The sequence below is a fragment of the Dipteris shenzhenensis genome, chromosome 30 (genome assembly GCF_047967505.1).
Source record: "Dipteris shenzhenensis isolate YYH24624 ecotype China chromosome 30, Dip_SZ_1.0, whole genome shotgun sequence".
NCBI lineage: Eukaryota > Viridiplantae > Streptophyta > Polypodiopsida > Gleicheniales > Dipteridaceae > Dipteris > Dipteris shenzhenensis.
In genome coordinates, this window is record NC_141625.1 from 49,523,293 (window position 1) to 49,540,595 (window position 17,303).

Here is a 17,303-nt window from a genome sequence, read left to right on the forward strand (position 1 = left end):
GAATCCATTCCCTTCGATAGCTTTCCATATACCTTGGTGTAGATTTGCCTGGCATTTTGTTGAATCCGTTCATCTCCACAATTGGCTATCTTCCACCTCCCATGCTGGTCCAAAGCTTGGGCTGGGGTGCTTCCATCTCCCTCTGTTCTTTTGCCTCTCCTCGCCTAACGGCTGCCTCTTCATCTGCCTCTAAGGACCAGATTTCCTAGAGCTCCGGTTTGGAGACCAGCTGGTTTACTTCTTTCCATTACATGCCTACAAAACCAACACCCATGGTGTCCATTCCTAGTTAGATACTTATTGGCAATATCTTTAAACAAAAATTGAATTATTAAACATATAGACCTCCAGGTTGAGCGTACATGGATATACGCACAATAGTCTCTAGCACATGCTCGAGTGCTGCGCTAGCAATCCTACGTAGCCGCTCAAGTTGTAACCATTGATGCTCAGCATGTTGAGCCTCCTCTTGTGTCATTGGATGCTTGCCTACTCTTGTGGAGACTTCCTCCTCCCTATGCAGAGGATGCGTATCCTCTCCTTGTGACATTTTCAAAAAGTGTAGTGCAAATACTATAGTTCGGATAGCAAAGTATAGATAAATGCCCTGAGTGCAATATGCAAAGTCTGCATGCATCAAATTCAATACTTGTGAGTTCATCTTGTGTGAGATAGGACACAAGATGCAAATGTCACATACAATATGCTTGGGGAAGGATGAAGATGTTACATATGCGATGCAAAATGTACTTGTTGCAATCTTGGATAAATGCTTTCAAATGTTGCAATCTTTACATAATATAAAAGGCCGTAAATCCACAACATAAATGACATATTTTTGAATTATAAATGCTTTCAAGGCCAATAATTTTGTTTTTGAACAAGAAGTATATTACGATAAGTTTGATAGACACATGGTGTCCTAAAAATATTACAAGGCAAAAAATGTGGCTTATGTTGCAAGCCTAAGGGCAAGAGACATCTCTTCCATAGGCCTCATAGCCGATTCTCCCTCACATTCTACTCTCTTTAGGATATCACTAGTTTCTGCAGGTGGCTTTCTCTGATCGGCAATGCGATGCATCATTTGTTCATGCGCATGATGCTTAATGGCATTAACAACATGAGAGGGAGGCATTTTTTTATCATTCTCAATATAATTCCAGGCATCTTCAAAAAATTGAATCATCTCAACAATGATCCATCCCAATGCATAGGTATGTGCATGGCATGTATATCAGCCTCTTAAGGCTACTTCTTGTAGCTCGGGTGCAAGCCACTTTTTTCGCTCGTGCTCTTCCTCTTTCTTGCAAACTCTCTCAGCAAAGTCGGCATCTTCCTCCAAAGACTACTTCTTCAGATGCTTGAATGCCTTTTGACTCTCCAAGATGTCCATGGCCATCCCCCAATCTATGATGCTTACTCATCAGCATCTAGACTTTCCAACAAAATCCAATAAGATGTTTCCTAGGTGTAGGTCTATGTGCATCCACCTTCCTACGTGCAGCCTTCCCAAACCATCCACAATTGCATGAATGGTATGGAGGAGATTCTCACAAAAGACATTGATTCGAGCAATATCTTCCTTCTCCAATGTAGATGGGACTTATCCGCTTGCTGTGGCCATGAGATCTGCTCCTCCTCTTAGAACATGGTGGAAGTAGCGTGTGAACCTATCCTGGTCCATTAGCAGAATTTGAAGAAACTACAACAAGCTACCGCCATGAAAGTATGGTGTGATGGTCCACAGTGGTTCTTCTCAGGTTGCTACGATCATACATACAAGGACTGGGTGTAAGACATGCATGAGTTGCTCTCTCCTTGCTTCTTGTGTACATGTCCCAATATTTCCCTTGTACTTCTTTTCGGCATATTCCATGTGATATGGCAACCCTGTAGCTCCTACCAACTGCACTTTAAAAATAGTGCCATAGGATCTTGAGCCGATTTTCTCACCAACTTGGATCTCCCTCTCTATGATATAGGCCAATATTGACACTATGTCTATGTTACTAGCCAGGTGTTGTGCCCTTTGAGCCTCATCACCTCTTAATGGTTGATTGGGTATAGAGATTGGCTACTCTTCACCTGCAGCCAAGGACGTAGCTCGCCCATAAGCTAATGTAGCCTTCTTTTCCAAGCTCTTAGCCACTATGACACGGCGATCTGATGCAACGACCTTACTCTTGTGCTTGGATCATACACTCGTCCATTGTGTTAATTTGAAGACGTCAAAATCTTTTGCAAGAGTAGGGTCTGGCATTGCATGCTTCATTGAAGCGGGTCTGTACATTCCCAATAAAGCTATCAACCCAAAGCCTGGCATCTGTCTCCCATTGCACCCGACTCGCAAGGTCATCTTGACCTTCAAACTGCAAACTAGTCTTAGCATCACCAAGAATCCTCCTCTTCATAGTGCTAACTCCCTCTAAACTAGATACGATTGGTTCCATCTCACTCTCCTCCATGTTGCACACCCTAATAAAAAAGGCATCCCGAATGCTTCTCATCAATCTCTTGCGCTCGCCCTTACTTAGCTCTTCCCCTACTTTTCGCTTAGTGCTAGAGGTTGAGGCCATGCTTGCAATTAGATCTTGCTATGTGTGTGTGGAAAGCTTTCTCACTTGACAATAGCAAACAGCTACAGTGGCCACACAAGATGAGTAGGCAGGCATCTAACAATAACTCCCACCCTATGCATGCATGAAATGCAAATGCAAATGATTTCAATGCACACATGCAAATGATTTCAATGCATGCATGCAAATGATTTTAGTGCAAATTTGTTAATTACATGAAATGCACACATGCAAGAAATGATTCTTTCAATGCAGGCATGCATGAAATGCAAGATAATTTCGTGAAAATTTTGATTTTCAATGCATGCATGCAAGAAATGCAAGATAATTTCGTAAAAAATTTGATTTCAATGCATGCATGCAAGATATACAAGATAATATCATAAAAGTTTTGATAACCCCCCCCTTTTAAATGGAGGGCCAAGGAAACCTAGTTCTAGGTCGTGGTCCCTAAGAGTGCTCTCAACGGAAGCAAGAATGGAAGAAGGAGAGAGAGAGAGACAGAGAGCCACAAGTTTTGGTGGGTGCAGAACCACCCTAATCTTCTTTTTCATTTATTTATATATGTGTTTGAGTATTGTACATAACCGGGGTAAAGGCACAATGACCTTTAACCCCCACAACCTCCCACTTAAAGGACAATGTGCCTTTAAGGGAGAAGAACTATGCAATGCCCATCAATACACGACAATACTCAAACCACTGACTAGGTAGACTCTTCGTCAGCATATCTACAGGGTTATCATTTGTATGAACCTTGTCAAGCTCTATGCGCTTGTCCTCAAGTACCTCCCTGATGAAATGGTACGTGACCTCAATGTGTTTGGTCTTTGCATGAAAGACCGGATTCCGTGCTAGCTGAATAGCACTCATGGAATCACTATGCAATGTCGGTACACCTGTATGAATCCCCAAATCTCCCACTAGCTGATCAAGCCATATAGCCTCCTTGCAACCCTCTGTGGCTGCAACATACTCAGCCTCTGTGGTAGACAAAGCAATGCACTTCTGTGCACGAGACATCCACGTCACTGCACCACCTGCAAAGGTGAACACATAACCAGAAGTGGATCTCCTACTATCCACATGCCCGGCATAGTCTGAATCTGTGTACCCAAGTACGCATGTCTCCTTTACCAAAGCAGATGCACATCTCCTCGGTACCCTTCATGTACCTCACAATGCACTTAACTGCCTCCCAATGCCTCTTTCCTGGATTAGCCATATACCGGCTAACAACTCCCACTGCAAATGCAATGTCTGGTCTAGTAGCTATCATAGCATACATAAGACTCCCAACTGCTGATGCATACGGAACCTTAGCCATCATGGCCTTCTCCTCATCTGATTTGGGACTATCTGTATGACTCATTTTCACATATGGAGGCAATGGAGTACTCACTGCCTTCCCCCCCTCCATATTGAAACGCTGTAATACTTTTGTAACATACTCTTTTTGTGAAAGCCAAAGGGTTTCCTACTCCGATCACGTGTGATGCGCATACCAAGAATATGACCTGCAAGTCCCAAATCCTTCATATCAAAGGCCTCATGCAACTTGTCCTTTAATGCATCTAGCTCATAAGTATTCTTGCTAGCCAATAGCATATCATCCACATATAGTGCCAGGATTATCAGGCTACTATCCTTAGTCCTTTTAGTGTAGAGGCAGTGATCAATTTCACTCCTTCTAAAACCCTGGGACCGAATGAAAGCATCAAACTTCTGATACCATTCTCTAGGGGCTTGCTTAAGACCATAGAGACTCTTCTTTAGCTTGCAAACTAAATGCTCTTTGCCCTTTTCTTCAAAGCTTTCCGGCTGCACCATGTAAATTTCCTCATGCAAATCCCCATGCAAGAAAGCTGTCTTGACATCCATCTGCATAAGCTCCATATCCTCTACTGCCACTAGTCCAAGCATGCATCTAAGTGTGGTCATCTTCACAACCGGAGAGAATATTGTCCAAGTTGCGGCTTGTTGGTATTGCGATAATTCTTCGTTCTTAAATGGTGCGTTGTCCTATCCTCTAGATTTAGATTTAGATGCTCGTTAGGGAGAGACTAAAATGAAATCGTTTAGACTTTACAAGCAGTTGTAGCTTGAATGAAGAGATTTGGACTACTTTCTGATTAGCCTTCTCCTTTAGTGCTAGCCTTCGTCATGGCTGAGTTTGCCCTTCACCTCCGGAGTGCCGATAGAAACTCAGTATGAAGACTTTGTATAAATGGATGCTCAAGTATGTGTGGGTGTGTGGATAGAGCATACTTTTATACTATGGTCTACGCCCACTGTTGGGCGCTGATGACATCAGTGGGGATGTCATAGTAGCTAGTCCTTGCTATGTGTGATGGAGTTCATCCGGAGTGTCGACAGAAACTCAGTATGAAGACTTTGTATAAATGGATGCTCAAGTATGTGTGGGTGTGTGGATTTGTATTTGTGAGAGCATACTTTTATACTATGGTCTACACCCACTGTTGGGCGTTGATGACGTTAGTGGGGATGTCATAGTAGCTAGTCCCTGCTATGCGTGATGGAGTTTATGGTTTTCAATCTTATGAGTGACTATCGTGAGATTGAAACTGCACTATGTTGTGTTGTTAGAGGATGAGTTTGGAAATGTTCCTGGATTCATCTAGGAATATGGTAACTCTGAACCGTCTCTCAATTCCCCATCTCTTTGTGCCACGTGTGCTTTAGAATTCGACACGGAGTGATAACTCCCCAATTACGGGCCGCTACCTTGCTTCCGAAGCTGCCTCGCCATAGCCTCCCCTCCAGCCCGTCTCCGCCTCCCTTGTTGCTCCTCGCTCATCCCCTGTGACTACTACTCCCCCATCGCATTGCTCCGCCCTCCTATGCCTCCTTCTGCCTCCTCCGTAGCTCCTCCGCCTCCCATGCTCCTTCTGCCCCCCGCACCTCTTCTTGCCCCGTTGAACCTTCGCCTCCACCCCCCCGCTCCTTCTCTATCCACTCCCCCCTACTCCCTTCCCGTCTCTAACTGCCTTTGCGTTTGGTTCCATCCCTCGTTTTCTTCCTCCTTTAAGCTTTCTTGTTTCCCCTTTTTCCTCCCCTCCTATTCCTTCCGCACAACTTCGGGTTAATTGACTTACGCCTCGGAGAAAGTAAGCTTGGTGGTGACACTTGTGTGGCTAGAAGAGCTCAAATGGCAACACCTTCGAATCCCACATCCGTCAAGGTTATTCTTTCTCCAGCAGACAAGCAACAGGTGCAGCATGCAGTCCAATCACTTTAGGACAAGGTGATAATAGTGGGCCTCACTCCCACAAGGAGACATGTGAGAGAGTAGATCCAGGTGAGCTTGTCACTAGAAGGAGACCACATCCAGAATGTCACCATCTACGGAAGAGGCATCTTCCTCATCCAGCTGAGCTCTCCTGCTATCGTTGACTCTTGTGGAGTAGAGCCCCATCCTTCTTGGCCTGCATTTGGTGTACCTTTTTCCTTGGTACCATGGCTTCGCAATGGAGGACATGGACATGACACACCATGTTCCCTGATTCCTGGTGACGCTCCGCTTCTTGAGGCTTGCAAAGGTATAGAGAGCCATCCTTTCCTTTATTGGTAGAGCGTTTGGCACAGTGTTGGACTTACCCCCAGATTCAGTAGCTTCAGTGGTAGCAAACAAGGGGGTCCCCAGGATCAGATTGGTGGTCTGGAGTCCAGAGTCCCTCTCAGAGCTGATCCTCCTTGAGACCCTCGAGGGGGGCTACACTTCCCCAGAGAGCAGAGGTTTCCACTTACCAAGACAATGTCTTCGATGCAGGCAGATGGGCCATCTAGCGCAAAACTTCCCTCGCGGTTAGGGATAGACTCTTCCCCTCCGTCCCCCACAGAACAGGCAAAGTCAACAGGACAGAGCCCGACACCCCTCCAGATAGGAGCTGCAAGAGTCCCAGACCTCTTTGGTGACACCTTCAGAGGGAGAGTGGACCTAGGTGGGAAAAAAGAAGAAGAAACGAAGAAAATTGGCTCGAAAGCGCCGCAAACAACAGGCTAGACGTAGGGAGAGAGAGGGAGCATGACGAGAGGCACCCACGAAGGAGCGATAGGAGGAGCCTCTGGTTGGAGACCCGTCCCTCCTAGCAGTAGGGACCACGGTGCAGCAAAGGGATCCTCTAGTAGTGGAGGTACGACGACACAGCCACTCTTTCGTCAACAGTGTGCCTCAGGAACCCTTGACGTTGCGATGGTAGAAGCTACAGAGGGTAGCCAGGTAGCGGTCGAGAAGAAGGGGACCCAAAGCTCAGGTGTGCTTGACTAGCAGGGAGAGCCTAAGACTGTGCCTATTCCTCTTCACGCCCTCCCCCTCCTTTCAAGCTCCCCCCTTCCCCTCCTCCCCTTGCCACTCCTGCCATGGTTATCCTCACTACCCGCCCCCCTCCCCCACCTTCCCCCCCTGCTCCCCCTCTATCCCGGCCTCCCCTCCCAATAGCAGCTTCTTCAACCTCCCACCCCCCTATCAGCCCTGCCTCGGCTCCCTTGCCAGCAAGCAAGGGCACAACCGCTTTCCCCTCCGGCTCCTCGTCTCAGCACTTGGTCCCCCTCCCTTTTCAGCCATCCTATTTCGGGGGGATTCAGAGGGAAGGGGCTCGTCCTTTCGATCAATAGCTCCCAAACTTCAGCCTAGGCGCCCTCTCTCTCTCTCTCTCTTGACTTTTGGAGATTGGGACCCTAGAACTACTTGGAGATCCCAGACTCCTACCTCTACTATTGGAGGTGACACTCATGATCTTGCAGCCCCGGAAAGGGAGTTCAATCAGCATAGTGGGCTCCCAGACTCATCGAGTTTGGCGATTCCAGTTTGCCTCCGCAGTTCATCTTCACGATCAGTGGTAGAGACCAGTGGAGAGAGCCGGAGTTCAGCAGGATACCTGGCAGTCTCCGTTTCTCCTTTGGCCAAAGGAGACATGATGGACTGCTTGAGAGATTGGATCGCTTCTACGTTGGGGATTGGGCACTCCACAGAGGCGGCTCTACAAGGATTATAGCAGTCCTCTACCTAGAACACTCTCCAATAGTCCACCTAGAGCAGCCTTGTTCGGGTCTTCCGCAAAAGTGGGTCCGAATTCCAGAGGACCTTTTGCAAGATGAGGAGATTTAGGAGATTATGATAGAGATTTGGTAGCTGTTAGATTTAGCACCTCACGAGGGTTGGGCTTCGTTTGCAGTTATGGCCTCATCTCACCGACATCATCCATGACACACAGACCGGCTTTGTTCAGGAAGCATCCTGGGCAACATTTCCACGTTCTGGGAGGCCGTGGATTGGGCTAGGGAGGAGTCACAACCCTTGGCCATCCTTCTCTTGGACTTTGAGAATACTTACGATAGGGTGGAGTGGTCTTTCCTGGAGGGCACTGTGCAGAGGTTGGGTTTCTCAGACATATGGATTAGAGAAGTCTCTGTGCTTTACGCGGGGAACTCTAGTCAGATCCTTGTTGGTGGACACGGGCGAGGCCTTTCCTCTCTCATTCGGTCCATCAGGACTGTTCCCTAGCTCCCTCTCTCTTCCTTTTTGTGGTGGAAGCTTTGGACTACTACTTGAGATTGCAGGTGGTGGGCCTCATAGGGTTGAGGCTCCTAATCAAACAGGTTGAGCTACTAGACTCAGAGTTTGCAGATGACACAGCCTTGTAGGTAGAGGGCACCACAGTGAGCTTGGAGAGTGTCAGGGCAGCCTTTGCTATCTACTACGAGGCCTCGGGCGCACGGATCAATTGGACAAAATCCATTGGTTTCTTCACAAGCTATGAGGAGACACATGAGATTCGAGAGTGGAGAAGTGCCTTTGGCTTCCACTGGATTCTGCAAGGCCACATAGCGTAATTGCCTCCTACTGATGTTTTCATAGAGGGTACATTGGACAGCTCCAACGTTTGGTTCAGAATTCCTTTGGGCAGGATCAGACAGCACGAGGAATACCAAAGCTCGGGTCGCATGGCAAACGGTGATCATGCCGCAGGAATTGGGAGGCTTGGGTATCATAGATCCGGAAATGCAGAGCAGAGCCTTCTTGGGCAAGTTAGTTGTGCGTGGCCTCACCTTGGGCACAGAGCCGTGAAAGCTCCTCTTGCAGCGAGGGCTTCTCAGAAACACCCCACACATTGGGGGGCAGTGGTAGCATTAACATAGATGGATCCTTTTAGAGGCCCCCTTACGGGGAAGGGTTCCCCCATGATGAGGAGCCTCCATAGGGTCTTGTAGAGATTAGTAGGGGCTTCATTCGGGTTCAGCCCCATTGCAGAGAGGAGTTCGAGCGCCAGCCCCTCATCTGGCACACGGAGATCATGGATCAGGATGGAGGATCAGGATGGACGTATGCTCAGACAGCTAACTCACATTGGATGGGCACAATGGGACAGTGACCCGGCTTGTTCCTTTGGCAGATGGAACAGATCACTAATGGAGGCAGAGGCAAGGCTTGGAGCCATAGTGCATTTGCGAGGGGCAGGGCTACGGATGAGGGAGATTGACCTAGCCATCCCCGAGTGTTGGTGAGAAGGACTCCGCGTGTGGATGGACAGCAAATGGTTAGGTCAGTTTTCTCATATTGGGGCCCCCCCTGAGGATGATAATTCAACGAGGCAACACGCAGCCTGGCTTCTTCCTTGTAGGGCCTGGTGGCCTACTCCAGGCACTCATTGAGAGAGACCTAGAGATGGACGAGAGTTTGGATGGGATTCATTGGTAGATGATCAAAGTGGTGGGCCGATTTGGGAAGGAGTAGCACATTGATCCTCCCAGCATCCCAAAGCCGGATGCCCCCAGATGGCGCCTCTAGCTTTGGGGAGGGAGGTCCATTGGGATCCGGGAGAGTGGTTTTGGCCTTCAGGATCGGCCTCCTCGAGTAGGTGGACGAGGTGCCCTTCTTTTCATACACGACTCAGATTGGCATGAGGCTTCAAGTGGACTCTTCGACTTGGACCCCTTTGAGGGAGAGGCATTGGGTAGCCCAGAGGGTGCCCCAAGAGGTCTGTTCCAAGATTTTGGACCCGTCTAGTTTGCGGCTGAGGAAGATCTCATACTTCTTTTGGCTGGCTGCCCATAGGCAAGTGGTTGGAGCAGATGCAAGTGGAGGGGCAGTGTCACTGCTGCTCTGCTGGTTTTCTGGAGACGATCCCGCACTACCTCTGGAGCTGTCATAACACAATGAGGATCTGAATGGGAGCCCTCAGGATCATGACCCGCATGCAGAGCCTTGAGAGGGACTACACCTGGGGGAGGGTGGCTTGATTGACAAGCGGAGGACACGCTTTCCAGATTGATGAGGTCTCTCCAACTTATCGATGAATACAGGGTCAGGGCATTTAGAGGACATAGCTCCATGAGGCGGTCACTCCTGATAGCCCAGATCGTCATTCTACTCGAGAGGATAGCGTGTGGGAGGTAGTAGCTAGTATCATGGCGTGGAACATTTGGGTTGCTCGCTGTAGTCTGGTGATGGGTGAGCATCCGCCGGCTCCACCCTTGGCTACCTTGGTCACCATCTCGCAGGATATCATGTACACCTTGCACTCCACCTTGGAGCATGTACACCTTGCACTCCACCTTGGAGCATGGGACCCTGGTGGGCGCTAGGGTGACTGTTGGGAGACACGCTCATTTGTGCAAGGCTTGGCCTGCAAGAGTTTCCTACACATTCACTCCGCGAGGGATTCACTAGTTGTATAGTCCCCCCACTTGGCTGTTAGCCCCTGTACGAGAGATCCCCCAGGAAGTGAGTTGGGTTTCTCTGGAACATGCTGGTTTTTCCTTCTATTAGCCTTTTTCCAGTTTTTTCCATACTCAGCACCTTCGGGGTTGTTGTGTTGATGAAGTCTTTCAAGCATTAATAGAAGGTTCCTTTCTTTGTGAAAAAAAAAAGAATTCGACACAGAAATCCAAGCAGGAAAACAAGTTCAACGTGCTTTCTATCATCTTTGGACTGTCATTTCACCATCCAAATGATGTAAACGTGTCAATTACAATGGATCAAAATTGTAGCCTATTGGAATGTCTACAACTTTCTTATATAGACTTTTTCCAAAATGAGTTGTCTTCCCATACATGTTTTCATTTTGAAAAGGCCAATATCAATGTTCCGATTAAAAAAATGCTAAAAATAAATAACAATAAAACATAAAAACAAAATAGAGTGCAATGATCTAGGGCCTCACATATACCTCCCCTTCAAAAGGTTCTATCCTTAGAGCAAAAGTCTGCGCAAAGAACATCCAAATCTTCCCATGTAGCATTCTCAGCTGGGTAAAGATTCCACTTGACCAACACCTCCCAAATCATCATGTTCCCGATTTCTTTTCCCTGCTCATCTAGAATGGCCTACACAACTACTCTTAAACTTCCATCTTCCTATAATCTATGTAAATCCATATAAAACATGGTTAGGGTGAGCCACATACTTTTTCAACAAGCTAACATGGAATATAGGGTGAAGTTAAATTTTCTTGGAAAGCTCCAATTTGTAGGCCAAGTTTCCATACTGTTTTACAATCTTGAACGGTCCCCCATACTTGTGCGAAAGGCTTTTATCTTGACTCAATCTTAGGTTACTCTTCTTAGGTCGGATCCTCCAAAAGACGATACCCTCTTAAATTATCGTGGCATGCTCTTTTCATCGCAGTTACATGTCTTTTGTCTATCTTGGTCTTTTCTCATGCATTCTTTGATCATCTTCAAGTCTTTTCCCATACCCTCCAGCATCTCTCTTGAGACTTTGTGGGAACAGAGAAATTGACTGGTACGCTACAATTTTGTCCATACAGACTTTGATTGGAGACATCGTAATAGACAAATGCCATGAAATATTGTGGGAAAACTCTACTAAATGTAGTAATTCAACCCAATTCTTTTGTCTCTCTTCCACATACATCTCTCAGCATATCCTCGAATACTTTGCTTTGCATTAGGTTATTGACATAGCTAAGTTGCTACTATGTTGTGTATTTTTACGGGCTTCTTGTCTTTGAATGACATATTGTGTATTCTCACAACCATTGTACCTTCCACAATCTTTCTCACCTTCTTTCCTTGGGTCTTCCTTTTGGTAGACTTATCAGATCATTTGACTTGATAGCCGTGTCTTTGGTAATCATTGCCACCTTGAGGCCTTGACAAGATGGCGCAAACTTGGAAGTATGTGCTCTATGAGTTTAAAGTCTTTGACAAGATGGCGCAAACTTGGAAGTATGTGCTCTATGAGTTTAGAGTCTTTCATATAGAAGCCATTTCTAGTCAGTTTGAGTTCAAGCATGCAACAAGCAAGAATGAATAAGAAAGTAGTCAAGTACCTATTTCTAAACAATGAAAGCAAGAAAAGCCAGAAGGTTAAGAAAAAGCTATGAAAAGCTAAAAATGACTTTTTGATTTTTAAATTATGTACTTTGAATTAAATAAATCTTCTAACACAAAAAGTTAGAAAATAAACGAGAGGTTTAGGCTTTCTTTTTAGAATCTAGCCCCATGAGCACCCGACGCTTGCATACAATCAATTACATAGTAGGGGCCTAGAACAAATTGAATATCTAGTCTTGCTAGGGCTATAACTCAAGCTAGGCAACTCAGATTTCAATGGAAGTGAAATAAGGAGTTAGTTCTTGATGTGCACTACCTAATTTGCATGTGAGTGATCAGAGTATATCTCTATCCACTAGAATACGCTCAAAGATCGTTGGTTATGTCTGACTTACATGTTAGAACTATATAATTTTACTCTTTCACAGGAGTGATGGTTGGCAATTGCATCCTTTCCACATAGACAAGTCTATATAAAGGTTATTTGAAAATCATTCCTATCATCAGGTTAATTACTAAAGGTGACTGCATCTGTGGAAGAAATGGGATGTTCTATCCTAGCTAGCATTGCAGTAAAGCTATTTATACAGCGACTTGATTGATAAAGACAATAAAGCGTATCTAGTGCTTTTGGATGGCCTTTTGTAGAGGTTAAGTCTTGTGGCATCAGGTCTTGGGGGTTTTAAATGGTCATCTGTGGTGTGTGGAGAGTGAGAAGGAAACTTGATGGACTTTTATCCGATACTGTTTTTTTGTGAATGCTTATCTTTATCTATTAGATAGGGGCATTCAAATCTGAAACTGCGTGCTGGCAGGCATGAAGAGTCTGCAGATGAACTAAGGAACAAGTTCAACAGGGTAAAACGGCGAGTAGAGAAGAAGCAAGCTCAGTATAAGTTTTACAGAGACAAGCTCAATGTATGTAAATCGTTCTTGGTTTTTTTGCTTTCACTGCATGTTTCTTTCGTTTCATATTTTGATAAAGAAAACAATACTTGATTGAGCTACCGTGGTCTGTGGAATACTTTGACTTTTCTCTCTGACAAGGTTGCATGGTGTTTTAGTCTGCATTGTAGTCAGGAGTAAAATTATTGCCTAATAAGCTCATCTAATTAGAAGATAAAAGTTTATGTAGCATAGTTCTATAGTAATTAGTAATATGCAAGCAGTCGTTTTTTTTTTCATACAATTGTAAAACTGGTGTACTGATTTGTTTTATAAACTCACTATGATCTTTATGTGCACCTTCTATGGTTCCAGGTGGTGAACGGTGCCTTGGGAGTACGTCTTACAAAGTTCCACAGAAATTCATCCTATTTGAAAAAACAGCTTACTTGGCAGTAAGTTTTCTACATGGGCTCAAATGTGCATTTCCACATGAGCAAAACAAATTTGATATCTTTTGTATTGTAGGTTAACCATAATTGTGTTCTGTCCTGAAGGTTTAATGGCCATTTAAAGAAAAAAGGCATGAGTGGCAAGATTCAAGTTGATTTCAATGATGAGATGCTTGCAATTCAGGTTCGTTCAGGTGCCTTAAAATAGTTCTTTTTGGTTTCTTGGGCTTTAAGGTTCATATGAATGATTTCTTAACTTGTAAGTGGTGAGGAAGAAATCTTTGTACATTCATAATGGATTCCGATATGCTAATTGATCTTCTTGGATGCTTGAGTATATTTCTGAAAAGCATGTGTACTTGCTTTGTATATGAATGGGGGTCAGAATACCATGCTACCAGTCTGGCTCCATTTGAAGGCAAAGGGGTGTTTGTTCAGTTCCATTCTTGTACTTGATGTGCTTGTCAACCAGTGTGCTGTGTAATCTACAAACTACGTCAACAGGATTAGTAATTTTGTAGATTGGACAAGATAGTCCCTTGGTGGAGGGGTATTAGAAATCCTTCTTCACCTGTGTTGCACTTGATTGTGCAAATATCCTGAGAGAAGAACAGGAGCAATGGGCTTCTTTTTGGGATGCGCCTCACGTTCATTGAAATTTGTTTCTTGTGTCGATCCTACAGTTTCTCTAAGGGTAAAACTCATTCCATGTTGATGTACATGTCAATTGATTTCTCTTGCAAGGCAATTCAGTAATCAAAACAGCATAGAAAGAACTGTGATTTTTGCAAATGGTGCACGGATGATTCCATGAAGCAAATTTTCAAATTAAAGACTTAAAATGTTTACAAATGTGTAGTTTATGGACAAAACGAAAACTTTCTCTACAGACATCCCAACTTGGTAGGGAAATCAAGGGGTTTGATCCTGGCATGGCAAAGGCTGGGGTGTAGCAAACAAGGTGAATAAGGAGGCGGCCATGGAATACCAGTCAAATACACATAAAATGAGTTAATTGCAGGAATAGCAGTTTTGTTCCACCTCGTCTGCATACTACGAGTAAACATCTGCAAATCATTTCTGCTGTACTGTTATTGCTTTATCATGTTCAGTACAATGAGCTCAACTAAGTCTGTACAGTAGCCAAACCATTGGCTTAAAGATACCAGATTTATGCCTATGCATTACCGAAATCCATGCAAATGGTGAAATTTCCAGATGAGCTGATTCATTCATCTTTCATCAATACCTTTTCTATCTACAATGAAAATCATTCTTTATTGTCCAGTGACAATGTCAAACACATCACTAACCTCACATTCTCCTTTCGGTCATCTTCAGATCAGTTTATAGTATTGCAATGAAGGCTATTCAGATCTGACGACAGAAGCATCAGCATACATCATCCGAGTGCTTCAATAAAACAGAATATGATAAGGCTTGTAGTTCTTCCAAATTCATGGAAGGGATTTTATAATTCAATCAGTTTTTGAAGCCAGCCTCAGATTGCAGGCATTTTTATAAACCTTATAAAAATGCATACCTAAACACACAGTCATGCACACACTTTTTTTTAATAGTGAAATCTTATATTTCTGTGTGGGAAACCTCAAAAAGAGGTAAAAACCCACCAATAAGTACAATAAAAAATTTATGAGGAAAGCCTCAGAGCAAAAGTCATGAGGCAGCCAAGTAAAAAGTTACATATCAAGCTGGAGGAGGATCAAACACAGCATCCTCCAGCTTCAAATTATTGCTCTATAAAAACTGATGCAATGATGAAACCACACCATCAATAAAAACCAGCTGTTTTTTGCCCCTGCGATTCTTCTTGATATAGGCTGGTATCCAAAATTTCTGAATCACAGGGTCAAAAACCTGTTGTAACATGGGATGAAAAGATTCCAGTAAAAATGGCACTTCTGCATCCCGAACAGAAGAAGACTCTTGCACAGGCATCCGAGGCAAAGGAGCTAGATCAACATATGTATCCTCCGACGAAAGTGTATGATCCCCTCTACAAGGGGCACATCCATATCTAGAGGAGGAGGAGGCTGATGATGCTCAACGGGAGTTGGATCATGAACTTCTTCAACGAGAGAAAGATTAACCTGTGATTTTTCTACCTTCCTCCAGTAATGCTTCGGAGCAGTAAAAGAAGGCTTATCCAGTAAAGCCTTAGCAGGAACCGGAGGAGAAGGAAGAGTATACGTTACTATTGAAGGAGCAAGAGGAGTGGTCATGGAAGCCGAAGGGCAAGCACGTGCAAAATGACCAATCTGCCGGCACCGATAACATGCTGTAGGAAAAGAGGCAAAATGCAGCCCGATGCGCATCGGATGAGCAAATCCCAAATCAAGATCCAGAGTAGAGGGCACGGGCTGCATCATATCCCATAAAATACAAAGGCGAACATCTCGAGTAGCCTACAAAAACTCCCGTCTCGGAACATGTAGAGGCCTCCCCAAAAAAGCTGCTAGAGTAGGAAGATGCTGAAGAAGATGCAGAGGCAACACTTTGAGGGTAATCTAGACCGGACAGTGAGTCAGAAGAGAGGCACATGGATCAAATAGTGGATCCCAGGGCATCACATAAGCTAAGAAACCAGTCCCATGAATACCAGCACGACTAACAAGTCACTCCACCACATCAGTCGAAGAGCAGTGGGCATAATAAAAACCTTTGCCCAGAAAGACAAAGGAGGAAAGGCAATGCTGACCCACTGCAACTTCAGCCCAATGACGAAGTTGAGCTGCAGGATAAAACCCTACCCATAAAGTAGAGACAGATCCCAAACTGCTGAGCCTGTCAAAGGGCTGAGTCCAAAGAACAAACAAGCTGTGAACCCGATGAAGGAACATCTATGATAGAAGCAAAACACATCTGGCGAAGAAGGTCCAATTGAAGGAAAGAGGAACGACCATCTACGATATCCAACTTTGCTGATTTAACCAAGGTGGAAGGAGGCAAACCACCACGCTTTCGTTGAAAGAAGACATATGCAAGAGGAGCAGAGGCAGAAGGGGGGGCTGAAGCAGAAAGAAAGAAAGAAATTTTATATCAGTCTTCGGAAGACCGATGGGTCTATGAGACTGAAAGAAAACCTATTACAAATCCCAGTAAGGGTGGAGCCACTAAAACGAGCATCATCAACCGTGCTGAATCCTAAGTCTGATCATACATAATCAAATACATCTAGGTATGATAGTGAAAAGAAAAAAGATTGGAGCGGAACGTAATCCTCCGTATGTCATGTCGCCCTGGCTGGTGCATAGCCGGTGATGGGGCGCTGGCAGGAAGAGGGGAGGAAGAGACAGTAGGAAAAGACTGTACAAGACCCGGCGTGAGAAGAGCAAAAGGCTACAGAGATAGAGGGGAAGATGAATTTGGTACGGTATCTGGCTGTACGGACATGGGAGCAGGTACAGAAGAAGAAAAAAGAACGGGTAAAGGAACCTGTACGGAGGGGGGGAGCCTGTACGGATGACCGTACAGCAGGTACGGCTTGCGCAGGGGCAAACGAAGGGGCAAGTATAGACGGAAGATGTACAAGGGTTGACAAATGGGGTACAGATGCAGGCGCAGCAGCAGTAGCAGGTTGCGGGCAAGGTACAGGGACGGGTGAGGGAGGGGCTGAGCTCACCATCGCACTCACACTCTACCTGCACACACACACACACGCACGCCCGCGTGTGCGCACGCATACACACACTTTTTTTTAATATGAAAAGAGTTATTTTTATATTACAGAGCCACAATCCCAAAGCAGGATGTGCTCAAGTACATCAAGAGAAGATTTCAAGATATGACAAATATACATCATGATCAAAAGTCCCTGTTTGCACGAACACACGCACGCACACACACACACACTTTTTTTTTAATAGTGAAAACTTTTGATTGATTATATTACAAGAGTAGCGACCTCAAAACGAGGCAACCGAAATTACATCAGCTGAAAATCTCAGTGTATGCTAGATATATATCATGATCTATGCAGCGCGTCTGCAAGCAATCAAAGAAGGATTGCTGCAAAGAATGCTTAGAAAAGCCAAACAAGGAAAATATA

The 17,303-nt window shown here is 45.0% G+C and overlaps 1 protein-coding gene across 4 annotated transcripts in view; it reads left to right on the forward strand.

Annotated features, from left to right (window-relative positions):
• LOC147882264 (structural maintenance of chromosomes protein 6A-like) overlaps window positions 1-17,303 on the forward strand; it is a 150,043-nt gene that overhangs the window by 104,687 nt on the left and 28,053 nt on the right. For all 4 annotated transcript variants that reach the window (XR_015543942.1, XR_015543941.1, XM_087401568.1 and 1 more), the window contains exons 23-25: window positions 12,713-12,815; window positions 13,158-13,237; window positions 13,340-13,418. Coding sequence is in view for 2 of the 4 variants with exons in the window: in XM_087401568.1 (XP_087257694.1) it covers window positions 12,713-12,815; window positions 13,158-13,237; window positions 13,340-13,418 (262 nt within the window). In the remaining 2 variants the exon portion in view is untranslated. The remainder of the gene's footprint in view (window positions 1-12,712; window positions 12,816-13,157; window positions 13,238-13,339; window positions 13,419-17,303) is intronic.